The sequence below is a fragment of the Eschrichtius robustus genome, chromosome 4 (assembly GCF_028021215.1).
Source record: "Eschrichtius robustus isolate mEscRob2 chromosome 4, mEscRob2.pri, whole genome shotgun sequence".
In the NCBI taxonomy this organism is placed as follows: domain Eukaryota; kingdom Metazoa; phylum Chordata; class Mammalia; order Artiodactyla; family Eschrichtiidae; genus Eschrichtius; species Eschrichtius robustus.
In genome coordinates this window covers 120,521,326-120,539,533 of record NC_090827.1, presented here as the reverse complement: position 1 = coordinate 120,539,533, position 18,208 = coordinate 120,521,326, and the positions used below count along the sequence as shown (strand labels likewise).

Below are 18,208 nucleotides of genomic sequence, written 5' to 3'. Positions count from 1 at the left end.
GACCCTTAGAAGTAGACAAGGTTATTTCCTTTATTCTGAGGAGTCTTAGAGTGGGTTCAACTTGCCCAGAGCTGCAGAGGTACCTGTGAGGTGTCAGGATTAGAGTCTGTCTTAGGTCTTCTGTGCTCTTTCCCCTGTGCTGCTCTGCCTTCCTAGGAACAGAGAGGTGGCAGGCAGATTTGACAGGGTCACAAACGACGTGGTGATTTAAGAAGCCAGCCGGGTGGTCTAGAGCAGGGTGTCCCTCTTCCAGCCCCATGCCCCCCTGGTACCGGCCATGCCCTCCCGGTCTCCTGGCTGGAGTCCTGCTTCCTGTCATACCCATTGAAATCCATTCTCCTTAGTGCAGCCAGAGTGAGTCTTTTAAAAATATAGATCTGAACATATCACTGCCCCCTTTAAAACTCTCCAGTGGCTGCTCATTGTAATCAGAATAAAACCTGTGAGGCCCTGTGGGATCCGGCCCTGGCCTTCTTCCATGATCTCTTCCACTACCGCTGCCCCTCTCCTTGCTTTGGCCTTTCTGACCTTCTAGCCACATTAGCTTTCTTTCTGTTCCTCAAAGACAGAGACGTGTTTCTGCGCCAGGACTTTGCACTTGGTGTCCATCTGCATGAACTACTTTACCTCCGTGATGAGTTCCTTTTCATCATCTCAGGTTAAATGTCACCTTTCTCAGAGAGGCATTTACTAACTCCTTTCTCTTAAATGCCATTCACTCTACTCCCTGGACACCGTGTTTCAGTGCCCTATTTGTTTTCTCTGCAACGTTTATCACTAGCTGATACTTCTCTGGTTTCTCCTCTGTCTCGCCCACTAAAATATAAGCTCCATTGGAGTAAGATCTTTCTCTCTCGTTTTCTGCTGTATTTCCCAGTGCCTAGCACAGGCCCTGACACATACCAGTCCTCAGTGAATATTTGTTGAATGAGTGGTTTGGTGGATGGGCAGAGACCTACCAGTGAGGGAAACCAGGCAGGAAGTGACTACGCAGTTGAGGTGCATTGTTAGCAGGTAAGTTGAAGCAGTGGGGGAAGAGCTTGAGCTGCATTGCAAAAATGGACGGGTCCTAGAGGGTATATCTTCTCCTCTCAGATGCAGAGAGAGGACCCGAGTGAAGCCGAAAGAAATTTGAGGTGGTGTGGAGATTGGAAGGCATGAATTTGTGTTCAGCTCCATCATCATTACTTTAATTGCTCAAAAGTTTAGGATTGGAGAACACAAGAGGGCAGGATGACCCAGGCTTACACACTTTTCTGTTAATCAACATACAACAGCAACGAAAAGAATGTTGTGGTTACTTAAAAAAGTCGTAATTATTCATTTTGATTTTGTTTGCGTTTCATATGCAAATATAATAGCTGCGTCACAAATCCTTTGCAAAGTTATAAAATATATTCTAATTCTACAGCATCTCTAATGCCAGTTCAGTTGATAAACCAAACAGATTTACCATTGACCTTAAGATGAGAGTAGTTTACAGGTATATTTAGCTTGTATGAGAGAAATGTTCTTACTTATTTTGATATTGGTTCCTGTTTAAAAAAAATTTTTTTTCTTTCTCTTGCCATTAGATGGTTATGGAACAAGGAGATTGGCTGATTGGAGGAGATCTTCAAGTCTTGGACCGAATTTATTGGAATGATGGTCTTGATCAGTATCGTTTTACTCCTACTGAGCTAAAGCAGAAGTTTAAAGATATGAATGCAGGTAAGACATGGACCTAATTATCTAACATGGGACTACTTGGAGTTTCTCCTTGATGGGGAGGTTCTTGAAGATTTTTTCCAATGCTTGCTAAAATGTAAGACAGAATGAGGAGTAAAGATAAATTTAGTTAGCAACGGAATATGTAAGGAAAGGTAGTCAATCTGAATCAACCTGTGTAGTTCACTCATATCAATGTGCTTTATATCCCAGAATGTCTTATTGGAGTGGAATGTACCACTGCAGAAAATAATAGAACAACAATATCACATTTGCTATTCATTCAGCAAGTGTTTGTTTTGCATCTTTATATGCCAGAGTACCAAGTGCTGAGGATTCATAAATAAATAAGACAGGAGTTTATGGTGTAGAAGAGAGAGACAGTCAACAAATAACAGAAAAAGTTGTTGAAGAGTAGGTTAATAATGATTTCAGATTTCTGGATTAGGATGAAATGGAGCAGTAAATATAGAGAGTTTGTAGAAACTGTTCTTTATAATACTGTCTTAGAAAGTGCCCCAGGACAGGGATTTTTATATTAGACATCTGTGATTAGCAGACCTTTTACACAAAAGTAGGTAAATGATGTGTTTACACTGGTGCACCCACACTTGCAAATTCCGGGTGCCTGCCACAGTATTCGCTGTAGATTTTGGGAGGCTGTTTTTTAAGGTCTGAAGAATTTGAAGCCTCCTACAATCATGCTGCTAGTGAATTCTCACCCACTACAGAAATGGTTAAACACTAAGCATTGGTGCTGCTTTTTAAAATAGCTTCTGTGTACAAATTGAGGAGATATGGCTGAGAAAAGTCACGTGGATATGGATGCCTTTTAAGGAACTACCTGGCTACCCAGCCGTATTTATTAACCAGAAGCCCGCCCTCCCAAGTGACTCCAGAATCTGGGCAAGAGCTCCCATTTCATCAGTTGTGTTTAGGTTCTGTGACCTCTCAGATCCTTGGTAGTCATTTAGAGTCCTGTGTGCACACTGCCCGCTACTTTACCACTTAGAAGTTATGTGGTTGTGGGGAAAGGGGTTTCCTCTCTAAGGCTCAGTTCCCTAGTTGTACAAATGAGGACAGTGATGGTACCTGACACATAGGATTTTATTTTTAAAAAGTGAAATGAGCTAAGATGGTTAGGCACCGTAACAGTACCTGGCACACAGTAAGAGGTTAAGGTGTCATTATTTCTGTTATGTGAGTTGGAAGCTAGTTTTACCAGTAAGTAAAGGGTATACAAGTAAAGGGAAGAGAAAGAGTATCTGTTTTTTCTTAAGCTGTATCGTAATTAGCTGATATTTGAAGTGATGTGAAAGGGATCAAGAACTGGAGGCCTGAGATGGACACACACTCTTCAGAGCTCCACAGTCCCCACCAGCCTGCCTCGTTCACGCACATTTTTTGCTTGGCCCCCTTACGGTATTTGATAGTGTAGTACCCCATTCCTCCTTCTGAATTTTATTCCTCTCCTCTGAATTTGAAGCACATATTTGGCTTAAACTACTTGTGCAGGAATTTCTCCGAATATTACACTTGGTGCTTGCTTATACAGCAGTTTGTTTTCTTCTTTCTTGCTAACACGTTTTGGGCCCAGTCATAGAGGACTGTATCATGAACTGTATCATGACTGCTGTAAGTCAGTGATGGTGCCACATTCTCTTTCGTCAGTGTGTGACTTAAAGGTCCGTGTGTAAGTCAGTTTTGACCTTTGAGATGTAAGCAAGTGGGGCTTCTGGGAAAGGTTTTCCTTCCTGAAAAGAATCTGGTTTAGGACAAAAAGTTATCCTTTCCCATCCTTCCTCTTCCTCCTGCTTTGGATGCTGTTATGTAAGGGTGCAATGTTTGGAGCTCTGGTAGCCGTTTTGTACCATGAGAATCCATAAGAATCTTATACTGTTTGAGTTTCTGATCCAGCCCTTGGGTCCTCTGTATCCAGATTTGTTATTCAAAGACCTAATGCATGTTTGAGTTGTATGAGACACTTCTAGTTGGGTCCTCGTTTATTTGCATCCAGAAGCATCTGATAGTTTAATATGTGTAGACTTCTCTCTTTTTTTCTGGTGAAGAGGAACATGTTTCGCTGAGGACTTGCTGAGACCTTGCTTACGTTAATTTGTTTTCAAAATAATTTATATCTGGGATTCGTGTTACTAAATAAATTTTTAGCACTGTTGAGGGGTCATATCAAGAAATTATCATTCATAATCCAAGACTTTATATTACCTCTGTTTTACACTCTTCCTTGTGTACCAAACGTTTTAAATCATTTAGAGGATTTGTTGCATAATGAGTGATTGCAACTTTGTTTAAAGTAGCCGAGAGCTGGTTATTAGCCTTAAATCCAGCAAAAAAGATGATGGAGTGTTATTTTGTTTACTTTTCCATTTTAGACTAAGGCAAATAAGCAACAGACTGAGGAGGTCCCTTTATAGTTCTTATTCACTCTTTCTGGAAGCCAATAACAAGTCATCTACTCTTGTGTACAAATCATAGTTCAAGGGAGAGAAAACGGAATATTTTTTTTCTTTTACTTAGGGTTTCTTTTCTTACCTCTCCCTCCTTCTCCTTCCCTCATCTTAGGGAATATTAGGTAATCTTTGATTACCCTGTGTGGGTTGTTGTCCTGTGCACATTGATATGATCAGTTTTGCTGTTTCTAGACCATTCTGTAGCTGGAAGGATTGAGAGGTCTTTAATACCCACGTCAGTGATTGCCAGGTGACACGGTTCCAGATGGCAAGTTCTTTGAACCACCGATGATTGACCACTATCCTGGAAAGAAAGACTGAATTTCACTTAAGCCAAGTAAGAGCCAGTTAGTGTTTATTACACACAGAGTACTGGTGTCCTGCTGGGTTACAAAGGGAAACGCTGACATAATTTCTTTCAAGCTAGTATGTGGTAGCACAGTGTTGAATAAATCTGAGAAAGCTTTGTCAAGTTGTTGAACCACAGACTGTATTTTAAATGAATGGATAGAGACAGTAGATGGATATATTAGGCAAAGTTGGGAACAACAGATGCCTGAGAAAGCCGAGGTGGAAGCAGATAGTTTGCCTCTGAAGGCACTGGGCTTTCTTGCCCATACGCGGCAGTGGGCTGGAGATGCTGTAATCTGAGATTGGGTGATGGAGCCTCTTGTCAGTCAGGTCAAGGCACACTCAGATGAGGCTGTGAACATTATCTAACAACGTGAGTATTTAAAGATGGGCGGTCAGGGCTAAGGGAACCGCCAAGGAATGATGAGGCATCCGGGGACTGGCAATCTGGGGTTGTATTACCATTCCTGACAGGGCATCGGAAGGCAGCAGTGTTTCTGAAGTGGGGTAAGAGGAGCTGGAGCTGTGGCAAGGGTCTGCCGAGCAGGAGCTAGTTGTCTGGGGTGTAGACCCCGCTGTAATCAACAGCGCTGAAGCAGGATGCTACTGGGGCAAGACTTTTGTCCTCCATCCTCTGGTTGCCTACTGATGTCTCCCATATGGAGGCAGGAGTACAGCACTCCCACGCCCAAACACGCACGCACATGCACGTTTGCACACGCGCACAGAGGCACGAGACAGGGCTGGACAGGAAGGGGAATGGAGAACAGGCAGTACAGAGTCCAGCTGGCAAAAAAGCTTTATATCCAACATTATTTTTCACTTTAATTTGAAAGCATTTCTAGTCCTGAGAAAGAAAAACAACTTGCTGCCGTACTTTGGGGTATGAGAGTGCCTGTTGGTGAAAAATTCTAGTCTATTCATATTTACTCAAGTAGCCTAGCCCTGTCTTGTTGATTCCCCCCCACCATGAGCAGTTTAAGTAAAAGAAATGACAGTCCCGAGGGAGGAGGGGGATCAAACTCTTTCTCATTTCCGACTCTCTTCAAAAAACTCCCACAAAAACATAGCGTGCGTGCACCCCAGCCTGCCTCCCAGCAACGCTAGAGCGATCGTCAGGACCCTCTTGTCCAGCTACTATATTGATTTGGGGAAAATCAGAAATGCCTGTACTTAGAGCTTTGGGGTAAAGTGGCAGATAATAGAGCTTGCATAGGACTGCAAGAGAAGACTTATTAATTACTGCTGTATGCAGACCAGTTTTCAGAGAAGTTGAAAGGAGGACAGCAGGCGGATGTTGTAATTCTGGGTCTAGTGGTTGGGATGCAGGCCAGGGCTCTGCCTGTGGGCTGGGCAGCGAAGTGAAGCGCAGGTCTGAGAAATCTGGGGGAAGGAGTTAGCAGCGCTCCCCTGCTGACCAGCTCATTCGTTGCTCACAGCTGCCCTGCTGGGGAGCTGCACTTGTCCCCGGACCCCTCGGGGTGCAAGAGAAAGTGCAGCACAGGGGTCCAGCCCAGGTGTTTGTACTGTGCCACATCAGGGTTCCGTGGCCGTGGCGCTAGATTAGGCAGCCCGTGTCCTGCACGTATTCTGGGGGTCAGGGCCCACCCTCCTCCCACCACCAGAAAACACTCATGGTTGCCATTTTTTCCCCTGTCAGAAATCAGCACATCCTGAGAAGAACCTTCTTCACTGTCTTCTTCCCCTTCCGTCTGCTGGAGGGAAAGGGATCAGACCGTACTTGTTAACATGGTGTGTTGGCTCCTGAACTGGATGGTGTCGAATCCGGAGGGGAGGGAGAGGAACTGTAGTATGGGGCTCTTCCTTTACTTAGACATGAGGCATAGGAGAAGGTGCAGGTTTTAGAAGCTGGACCTGCTTTTGGCTTGAGATGTGAGGGTAGTAAGTGAAGGTGAAGGAATTGAGGGGTGGGGTGGTAATGAGCAGCATCTATTGAAACGTTTTTAGTAATAAGTCTCTGTAACTGATGAGTTGGAAGGTCAGGACTTAGGGATGCAGCTAACAGAAGCCATCTGTATGCACATGGTAATTGAATCCAGGCGCAGGGGTGAGTTTCCTGAATGAGTACGTAAAGAAAGAATTTCATAGGACCCAGCAATGAACTCTGTGGCTCTGAGAGGACTACAGGATGTCAGAAACAGGTGACTAGACCAAAATGGGCCAAGCAGAATATAAAATGTCATACACATTTGATCACATCTGTGTAAAAATGTATGCATAAGGAGAAAAACTGGGAGACTATGCAAAAACCCAAAAACAGTTATATTAAGATAGTGCATTTGGGGTGGTTTTTCCCCTCCAAATTTTCTTCAGTGTTTCATGGTTTTTACTAAAGAAAAAGCGTAGAGGCAGATGAAATAGGAAAGGTTGGTGCCATGGTTAGCAGGCCTTGAGGCTATGAAGACAGTGACATAGCTTTTTTTTTTTTTTCTTTTTTTTTATGTCAAAGGCAGCAGAGAGGTCAGGACTTTAAAACAGGAAAGTACCTTTTGGATTTGGCAGGGGTTTCATACTCACTATGTGGCAGAGCAGGAAGGGATTAGTTGAAGGAGTGACTCCATTCCCGTTCTTTTCTTCCATCACTTTATCATTCACATTGTCACCAGACTTACCTTCTGAAAACAAAGATCTAATCATGTCCTCTTTTTTTTTTTTAATTTTATTTATTTATTTATTTATGGCTGTGTTGGGTCTTCGTTTCTGTGTGAGGGCTTTCTCTAGTTGCGGCAAGCGGGGGCCACTCTTCATTGCGGTGCGCGGGCCTCTCACTATCATGGCCTCTCCCGTTGCGGAGCACAGGCTCCAGACGCACAGGCTCAGCAATTGTGGCTCACGGGCTTAGTCGCTCCGCAGCATGTGGGATCTTCCCAGACCAGGGCTCGAACCCGTGTCCCCTGCATTGGCAGGCAGATTCTCAACCACTGCGCCACCAGGGAAGCCCTAATCACGTCCTCTTGGAGTTGAAGGAAGTATATTCCTTCTAACATGGATTTATTGTCTGATTAGTGAATGTTTGCTTCTCCTCCTCTGACTAGATTGTAAGCTCCTGGGGGCAGGACCAGTTTCACTGTTCCCCCAGGACAGTGTATCTAAAACAGAATTTTCATCCTGTCCCAACTCCTTTCTTCCCTGCCCCCCTGCCTGCTTTGGCTGCTGGATGGAGGCTAGATGGGGTTGTGGGGGGAGACCAGTTGTCTTGTGAAGCAGGGATGAAGGGCTGGTGTGGGCCTGGGGAGTGAAGAAAGCAGGGTTTAGTGAGGTTTAGGGAGCAGAGCAATGCGCTGCGTGTGGAGGATGGCAGTGGTCCTCCAGAGTCTAAGACTCTGCAGTGGGTAGTGGTGCCTGCTCTCAGAGGGCGTGGAGGAGGACCAGAGGCACGCAAGGAGGCTGGCAGGAGGTGATCTGAGGTGCCCGTGGAGTGCTAAGAGGCAGGTGGAGAGACGGTCTGGAGCTTAGGAGAGTTTCGGTCAGATGACATAGATCTGTGAGTCAGTAACACATAGAGCACTGCTCAGTGACCTCAGCACTGGGGAGGGGTTTGAGGGAGCAGGCAGTGCCAGTCTTTGCCGTTGTGACCCCATTCCCAGTGTGTAGGTTGTGATTGGTCAGACGAGCCTGTCTGTATCCTGGGGGAGGAATAGATCGAGTGAGTGGGGAGAATTGAAGAGTTGGTGGATGGTTTATTTTATATGGAAAATATGGGAGCACGTTTCTGTGCCACAGTCTTCTGATTTTGCTGTCTCCCCACTCAACCCACTGACCCTCCCCCACCTCAGTCCTGCACAGTCTACTAGCCTAATTTTCTGGGCAACATTACTGATTAACTCACAACCTCTGTTTGGAACACAGTATCCTTCCTAACCTATCATTCAAAATTCTGCGTAATATCAAGTGCTAGGCTTTGTATCCATCTTTGACAAGATGGATGATTCTGTGTCCTCAGACACATCTGCTTTCCTGCCTCCACACTTTTGCTCACACCAGGCGTCTTGGTTGCAGTGCTCTTACTTCCATCACCCGAATTTCATTTGTCTTTCAGAGGTTGGTAAACCACAGCCTGCACGCCAAATCTGGCCCGCTGCCAGTTCTTGTAAATAAAGTTTTACTGGGAAATATCCACAGTCACTTATGCATCGTCTGTGGCTGTTTTTGCAACTGCTCGGCAGGGTTGAGTAGTTGCAGCAGAAGCCCCATAGCCTGCAAAGCTTAAAATATTCACTCTAGCTCTTGAAGGAAAAAGTTTGCTTTTGTGCACGGTATCAGCAGCTTCACAATGTACTTTCTATAAATCACAATTATGGAATTCCTGGTCCTTTCCCACGAATGGGGGCAGAAGGCTAGAAAGAAATGGAAATCATAAATGTTAATATTAGATTCCAGTCATTTTGAAGATAATGTCCCATTTTCAAACACGGTTGAAACCCTGATCTTAGGTAAAGCAGTCTTAAACTAATCCATAAAGAGTTATAAGTGAAAAGGCAAGTATTTTCTACCAGTTATGGTGTGACAACAGGGAATTCACTGTCCTTTAGAAAATGGGGATGAGAATGTGAAGAATTACTGAAAGTTGCTCTAAGTATCAGTGGCCCCAGGTCCATAGTGGCCCATTATTCTTTTTCCATCCTTGATGGAAAATTGTTGGAGGAAAATATAATGGTGATGCATACTGGGTTATGTTAGTTGGGACAGTACCTTGGGAATGTAAGCTTCCAGTGGATCAGGTGCTTCCATTACATTGTTCATCCACATAAGTTCTCTAGTGGGGAAACCAGATGGTAGGGATGAAAATGCAGTCTGGAGCTACAGGCAGTTAAAGCCATTTGTGTAATTCATTGATAAATAGTTACAAGGGATTGAAAAGGCTGGAAGTTTAGGAAAAACCTGGTAATATTGGCAAGAAAAAATGGGCAGACAGAGCAAATGATCATTGGATTTCTGAATGGAACTGATAATAAGGAAATAATTCTACCTGGAAGAAATTTTGGCAGCAAAATCCTTTATATGCTGCTAATGTAAACTTTTAACAAGTCATTCATCTTAACTTTATCTGTTAAATGTCCAGTGTGGAGTTAGATTAATTCTTTTTGGAAAGGAAACCTAGGTAGATGAATTATTAGAATCTGTGAAACACGTATATTTGAGACAGAATTTATTTATGTTTCCTTTTGCACATGCTGTCATATAAATAATCTTGCTAAATGGCAGTTTTACAAAATCAGGTTTGACCTGATTGGAGTCTAGGAATGTAGTCATCATACACCTGAGATGTATTACCCAGGGGTCCTATTCACAGTTAGGCACCTGTTCCTGATTAAGGAAGGCGAAGGCTGCATATTGCAGCACAGAGCGAATGCACCCTCATCTTGGAAACACTCACTGGAGTGTTAGTTCGTACTAGAGTAGACCTTGAGTCACCAGTAGAACAGTGGGTTCAATTTCCTGCCAGGAACTTTTAGATATGGTGTTTTTTTGGGTTTTTTTAAAGAATGAATTGTCTTAAGGAACTTAAATTTTTAAGTGACTGCAATGTACATCTCACCGTGCTGGGTACTTTATATTATTTTATCTTCATAACAGTAACCTTAGTATCATCCCCGCTACGAAGATGTCAAAAGTGAAATTAAGTCCTTAAAGACCACAGTCCATGGTTAAAAATTGTTAGACCTGTAATTTGAACCCATAAATATCATGTTCCAAAACAGTGCTGCTTCTACATGTATCTTCTCTTTTAAAAATTATTAGGGAAAATTTTAAACATATGCTACTTACATTTGTAAGTAGATATAATAGTGTGAATGAATCCCTATATACCTCTAACCCAAATTCAGTGGTACCAACTCTTGGCTACTCTTGTTTCACCTGTACCCCTATCTACCCCACTGCACCCCTGCATATTATTCTGAAGCAAATCTCAAACCCCATGTCATTACCATCTAAATATTTCAGAAAGTATTTCTTAAAGGTAAGGACTTTAAAAAATACAACCATGATATCACTATTGCACCTAAATAATAATAATATCAATAGTTTCTTAATACTATCAAATATCTAGTCAGTGTTTATATTTCTGATAATTTCATAGTAGTCACATTTCTTTTTTTTAAAGTTTGTTTGAATCAGGATCTAAATAAAATCTACATGTTATAACCAGTTCATATGTCTCCTGTCATAATTTTTTACTTTGTTTTTTAACTTTTTATTTTGAAATAATTTTAAATTTACAGAAAAATTACAAGAATAGTACCAAGAACTCCTATATATTCTTCACCCAGTTTCCATAATTAACATTATGTTTCTTTGCTTTCTCATTCTCACTTTCTTTGAAAGTTGCAGACATGATGCCTCATTACTCCTTAGTTATTTCCATATGTATTTCCTGAAGATAAGGACAGTCTCCTACCTACCCTCAGTATGCTCATCAAACTCAGGAAAATACCATTGATATAATAATACTGTCTAATCTGTGCACTTCACTCACATCATGCCATTGTCCCAATAATGTCTTTTATCACAAAACCAACAATGACAGCTAGAATCTTCTCTTTGCCACCTTTGCTTCCTGGTTCAGGATGTCAGTCATGTCTCTTTAGTCCACTTCATTCGGAACAGTCGCTTAGTCTTTGTTGTGTCTTTTACAACTTTGGCATTTTTGAATAGTCATGTCGTTTACTTTCTTGACTGTCTCTCAGTTTGGGTTTATCTGCTGTTTCCTCATGATTAGGTTCCAGTTACACATTTTTGTCAGGAATCCTGCAGGAAGCAATGCTGAATTCTTGGTACATCATATTTGGTGGCTCACAATTTTGATTTGTCCTATTACAGATGAGGTTAACTTTTTTAAAGTTAACTTTTATCATTTAAGATCATGTTTACCAGGTTTTTGTGCTGTAAAGTTAACAAATTATTTTGTATGTACTAACAGGTATTTTGGGGGAGAGATTTTGAGACTCCATAAATATCCCCTTGTCATCAAACTTTTATCTGCTAGTTTTACCATGCTGCAAATGCTGCCAAATGGTGATTTTTCTAATTCCATCATTCCATCTACATTTATTAGTTGACTTTCTACTGTAAGTTAGAGTTTCCACTTCTCCTCCAGTGGTTTTTTCATTTATTTTATTCTTTCTGGATTTACAGATTCCTATTTTACTCAGTGGTTTACAATCCATTAATAGTATTATTTACTTGATATTTAGCTTGTCCTAGGTTGGCCTTTGGGACCGTGCTGTATCCTTTTGACAAGTCCTCATTATTCTCTGAGCACTTCCTTTCCTTATGACACAAAAGACGTTCCGGCTCATGTTGTACTTTCCGTTCCCTAGCCCTAGAATTGGCCATTTTGCCAAGGAACCCTGGTTTAAGTGAGGAGTAGTATTTAGAATGTAAAATTTGGGCTTTAGTTTTGCTCATTGCCACTGGGTAGTCATTGCTTGTAGGACCTTTCAGCGGGCAGAACCAAGAAATGTGCATAAGCACATACACTCACACACATTTATATCTGTTCCTGTATATATCTGTCTATATAGCTGAAAACCATGAGGTCATGCTGCTGTTGTCAACCCTAATCCAATACCACGTGGTGTTTTCTAGCCTTTCTTCTTTTTGGTATTTTTGCTTCTCCTCTCCTACAGTGAGAATCCTGGCTGCCATTCTACTCAATCTATTTTCTTATTTGCTCTGTTTACGCTCCCAGGCAAATGAGCTGTCTTCTCAGCCCTGGCGCTATTTGCCCCTGCCACGCAGGCATCTCCTCGGCCCTGGTGCTGCAGGCTTGTGCTGGGCCAGAGTCCTCTTACTCTCTTTCCTCCCCGTGGTGCAAGCCTGGAGCCACTCGCCCCCAACCTCTCCATCAGTGCAGTAACTCACATTAGCCCAGTGGTAGGATTTATTAATGCTTAGTTAAGTGTCTCTGTTGTGCTTCAAGGCTGTTTACAAAGAATGGGCAGTACAAAGGGAAGGGAAGAGAGGGGAGAGAACTAACCTTGCTGATGAGATTTAGGCCAGAATCAGAATGCGGGTTCAGTTCAGGCAGTAATCCCCTAAATGGAGCAATGTTAGTGCTCATATTCAGGAGACATTCTTTGTCTGTTCTTTTTTGGAAGGACTGGAGTATAATAGAGTCAGGAAGTAAAATTCCTTCTTGGTCTTGGGGAAGGGGAGTTCTGGAGTTCTACTTAATGGCCAAAAGGGATGTTTTGAAATCTTTTGATATCCATATACTATATCCAAAATTTGAAGTGATTTCAGAAGGATAGGAAAACTTTCAGGTCTGTACCCCTCCTCCCATTTTCTTAAAGCAGCATAATTTTAAATACTCACATATTTGTATCAAGACTTCTTTTTTGTATCTTATGTCATATAAGGAGGAGAAGTGGAAACTCTAACTTACAGTAGAAATTCAACTAATACATGTAGATGGAATGATGGAATTAGAAAAATCACCATTTGGCAGTATTTGCAGCATGCTAAAACTAGCAGATAAAAGCTAGCAGCTATTTCTTTGGTGAAAACCAGTCTTGTTTCTCAAGAAAAGGTAACTTGAGAACTTCAAAGCATAGTGAAAATGCTCTAAATCTTGGAATATCACAGGATGTGTCCCCAAAAATCTCCTGGTCAAGTAGGGTGCCATAGTTTTCTTTCTGTGCCTTTTGTCACGGTGATAGAAGAGGGTCAGAACTGAGAATAGATTGGGGATGTTGTACTATTCGGCTTAAAATTATTCGGGAAGAGGAAGTTGTTCCTCTCGGAGTCAAGATTGGATCAACATGGCGTGATGATGTATCAGATATTGTGAGGGCATCAAATACAGAGCTCCTCTAACTGCGTTGTTACTCTGTTCTGTGAAATTACTCTATGACTCCAAGGAGCCATGCCTTCTAAGAAAGGTCTTCTGATAGCAAGAGCCCCATGTAGGAGTGAAGCCAGGGTTGTAATCAGATGATACATAGCTAACCAGCTTAATTAATCCAGCAGTTTTCAACATTTGAATAATAGTAATGGTCCTTGTAAGGGATATTGTTGTTGCTAAACTATAATCCAAAATCGAGACCTGGCATCACAAAACAACATTGGGTTCCAGTCAAGCAGAGCAATCAGTATAAATGAGCTTATTTGGAGAGTAAGTAAATTTTTTAAACTCTACATATCTCTGTCTTTCTGTCTTCCTTCAATAAAGGAGTATCTTAGATCCAACGGCAGGATTGACTTGATGGGTAATTAAGGCATACACCAAGAATTTATATCCATTGCAAGCAGTTGAACCAAGATGTTAGGGCCAGAAAGTCTGATTATCATTCTCAGGTTGCCCATGAATGCAGAAAGTAATTGTTATAAATCCATCACTACTATGTGACACATGCTCAGGCTTGTAAGATTTGTAAAGTAATAATTACTATATCGTGTTGCCTTGGAGTAAATGGTCAGCGCAGTACATGTTTTTCGCCAGTTTCTGATTCTGAGCATGAGTGTTTGCTTAATCCTAAGCATCAGGCTTCAAGAAGAATTGCTTATCCTTTGGAAGGTAATCCGTTAGAAAAGGACTATTATTAACTCTGAATATTCTCTTTCAGATGCTGTCTTTGCATTTCAATTACGCAACCCAGTGCACAATGGCCATGCTCTGTTAATGCAGGATACCCATAAGCAGCTTCTAGAGAGGGGCTACCGGCGCCCTGTCCTTCTCCTTCACCCTCTTGGTGGCTGGACAAAGGACGATGATGTTCCTCTGATGTGGCGTATGAAGCAGCATGCTGCAGTGCTGGAGGAAGGAGTCCTGAATCCTGAAACCACAGTGGTGGCCATCTTCCCATCTCCCATGATGTATGCTGGACCAACTGAGGTATTCACGGCAGCAGTGCTGAACCACTGTTACTAACACAGCAAGTGTCAACAACAGACCTGACTTTTGATTTTTCTCTCGTCTGTAGGTCTATTCTAAACACAAGGCATGCTCGCATGGGCGAGCTTGGGAAGGTGTGACACAGGCTCTTGTCTGACCATGTTATACAGATCTGATAACACTCATCTTATCCCTTTAGCAAAGTCCAGAGTTACTCTTCCCAGGGGACAGATTTGATCTGACTTTTGCTTCTGGTATTTCAGTGGGAAGGAAAGCATGGTATCTTTTCAAAAAAACATTCGGAAGACATTCTTCATCTGTTCTTTATTGAAGGACTGATAGGGTTAGGAAGTAAAATTGCTTCTTGTTATGGGGTGGAAGAGAGTTTTAGAGTTCTACTTAGTGGTCAAAAGGGAGGTTTTGAGATCTTTTTATAACCATATGTAAGGAAGAGGAGTTAATTAGGTTTTTGCTTCAAGATAGAGTTGGCTTTCAAAAAATATTTGTTTGAATAAATGAATAAATCAATAAATGACCTAAAAAACAGTGTGTGGGAAATTCCTAGCCAGCTTCTTGTTGAGTGTTTAAGATAAAGAATGGAATGCACGTTATTATTGCATTCTTTTTCATCCCTGCCTTGAAGGGAGATGAATTTACTTAGATTTATCTGAGAGGCAAACCCTTTTAGAAAGAATTAAATAATTTAGTTGTATATACTCTGTGATATTTTCCTTCAAAAAAAAAGTTTAAAAGGAAATACAAGTGTGTTTGGCTATTCTTTGGGATCAAGCCTAAAATTTGGTTGTTTTTTTTTTAACATCTTTATTGAAGTATAATTGCTTTACATTGTTGTGTTAGTTTCTACTGTATAACAAAGTGAATCAGCTATATGTATACATATATCCCCATATCCCCTCCCTGTTGCGTCTCCCTCCCACCCTCCCTATCCCACCCTTCTAGGTGGTCACAAAGCACCGAGCTGATCTCCCTGTGCTATGCAAGCCTAAAAATTTTTATTGGAGCTTAGTTGTGGGGCTGTGCAACTCTTTAAGAAATACTGACAGAAAACTACAATAACAACAAGTTTAAGAGATTACAATGTATTTGACTCTTCTCTTGGATCCAGCCTAAATAATGCATTAGAACTTCCATATGAGGTAAACCTCCTCATATTCTTCCCTCTTTGTTGGTATAAAATGTTCATAAGAATTGGGCACCAAAAGCCCTTTTAGTTTCCCAGAGACCACCATGGTCTTTAGTTCTTACATCTCAAAGATGAACTAAATTATTTTGGAAATAAAGTAACAACTTTGTTCCAATAGTTTCTCAACTTTTTTGGGGCTGTCTTCATCATCATCATTTTAAGGGAATCATTTGGACTGAAGTTTTCCAGAATTGTAGGGTGAGTGGTTTTTACTGTGGGAATGATGCAAGTGAATTTAGGGTCAGGAATGAGTTTATCAATAATCTCATTAAGAGCCAGTGAAGAAAATGAAGGAATTTATCCTCCCTATTGAGGACATATTTTGTCCTATTTGTGTTTTTTATTCCCTATGTAAAAGGGGAAGATGTGACATTTTATTACCTAAATAAACTAAAAACTGCTCTTGAGAAGGAGGCCATGAAGGGATAGATAAATAATAAAAGCAGCCAGATGGGACTTCCCTGATGGCTCAGTGGTTAGGAATCCGCCTGCCAATGCAGGGGACACAGGTTCGAGCCCTGGTCTGGGAAAATCCCACATGCCGCGGAGCAACTAAGCCCATGCGCCATAACTACTGAGCCTGTGCTCTAGAGCCCGTGAGCCACAGCTACTGAGCCCCCGTGCCGCAACTACTGAAGCCCGCACGCCTAGAGCCTGTGCTCCGCAACAAGAGAAGCCACCGCAGTGAGAAGCCCGTGCACCACAACGAAGACTAGCCCCCGCTTGCCGCAACTGGAGAAAGCCTGAGCGCAGCAACAAAGACCCAACGCAGCCAAAAATTAATAAATTAATTAATAAAAAAGCAAAACAAAACAGACAGCTATGGTAAGAGAGAAAGGCCTTTCTTGAGAGAGCACCACAAAGGGTCAAGCATGCTGTTTTGTCTACACTAGAAACATTTTTAAGTCTTCTGATTTCAGAGCCAGGTGTGTTTCTCAAGATTCAAAGGTGAAGGTACCTAAAGGTGCCTTTGGGGTGCTTGCATTTCGGCTAACCTCAGAGTCTCCCTCCTTGCAAGGCAAAGCGGACAGCGAGGTGAGCCGGCTGCAGCAGGCCCTTGCCCAGCCTCGGATTTGACTCCTGTTGCTACCCACAAGAGTATGGTCTGGTCAAAACAACACAGGCTGTTGTCGAAGCCTGGGCCTGTTCTTGGCCTGGTTTGTCACCAGCTGGTCTGTAATCGCAGGTTAGACTTCGCGGAGCTATGTTTAAGTGCACAGAAAAGGGTTATTTAAGGGATGCACAAGGAGGTGAGACTAAATATTCTTTAAGGTTCTGTCCCATTCTCATCATTTTCTTATTTGCCTTATTTTCTTTTAACTTCGTATAATATACGTAGGAAGAAGTGCATATCTCATAGGTTTACAATTAAGTGAATTTTTCCCATTTGAGCAGTCCTAGGACCAGCACCCAGATAGGTAAAAAGCCTGTTACCAGCACCCTGGAGGATCTCCTTCCTGCCGTCTCCTGTCATTACCTGCTGTCCCCACAGTAGTCATCACTGCCCTCACCTCTCACATCACAGATCTCATTTGCTTGTCGGATACTTTGGGAGGCAGACTCTAAGAGTGAGAGATCAGCGTTCAGGAAACGTATCAGGGATGGCTCTTGGGATCAACACTAGTGGAAGAGAAGAGATAGGAAGGGAGCAGGATTGGGCAGGGGGAGAAGTTGAGCTGCAGTTCAGTCTTAGTGGAAGCCTCAGTTGACCCCATGTGGAATTCTGGAAAGGCCCTTCAAAGATGTTCTGAGTTGCACAAGAAGGGCATGCCTTTGGGCGCTGCTGCTCTTTTCCACAGAGGCAGTTTCTAAGGAAGGCTGACAGCTGCTGGGTGTTGTGTTGGCAACTCCTAAAGCTGGCGGAGTAATCCTTCCTTCCTGGGGGGACCCGGGCGTTGCATCACAGCATCTAGGCCAGCCTCTCCTAGGGCTTTTCATAACCGAGATTATACAGTGTATACTCTTTGGCGTCTGGCTTCTTTCGCTTTACATTATGTTGGTGAAACTCATCCTCACTGTTGTGTGTAGTTAGTTGTAATTGGTCACTCTCAGTACTGTGGAGTGCCCCATTGTGTGACTGCACCCAGTACTGTTGATGGGCGTTTGTGCAGTTTTCAGTTGTTTGCTATTAAGAATAGTGCTGGTATGAAGATTTTAGTGCATGACTTTTTGTGGGCATTTATGTTGGTTATATACCTAGGAATTCTAGGCAATTTAGGGGTATGCCAGTGTTCACCTCTAGTAGGTGTTGCCAGTCAATTTTCCAATGTGGTTGTACCATTTTATATTCTCGTCAGCAGTGTATTTCTTCATCTAGACTTGATGACTGTTTACATTTTAGCCATTTGGGTCCTCTAGCCCTATGTAACCAAACGTTCTGTAATACTTTTACTATTTCTTAATGAACCTCAAAATTTTTTTCATTGAAACAGTTTCACTGAAGAGGAAATGGAGAAGTAAATTATATACCATGATTGAGAATATAAGAATAGCCTATTTTTATTGAGCTCTTACTGTATTTGCCAGGCAATGTTCCAGGTGCTTTACATGTATTAGCTAACTTCATCCTTAGAACGACACCAAGAGAATAGGTACTATTATTATTATCCTCACTTC

At 42.2% G+C, this 18,208-nt stretch overlaps 1 protein-coding gene across 2 annotated transcripts in view; it reads left to right on the top strand.

The window, feature by feature from the left end:
* The window catches only part of PAPSS1 (3'-phosphoadenosine 5'-phosphosulfate synthase 1), a 103,767-nt gene that overhangs the window by 55,853 nt on the left and 29,706 nt on the right, over positions 1-18,208 (top strand). For both annotated transcript variants that reach the window (XM_068543275.1, XM_068543276.1), the window contains exons 9-10: positions 1,575-1,710; positions 14,120-14,388. In XM_068543275.1, coding sequence (XP_068399376.1) covers positions 1,575-1,710; positions 14,120-14,388 — 405 coding nt within the window. The remainder of the gene's footprint in view (positions 1-1,574; positions 1,711-14,119; positions 14,389-18,208) is intronic.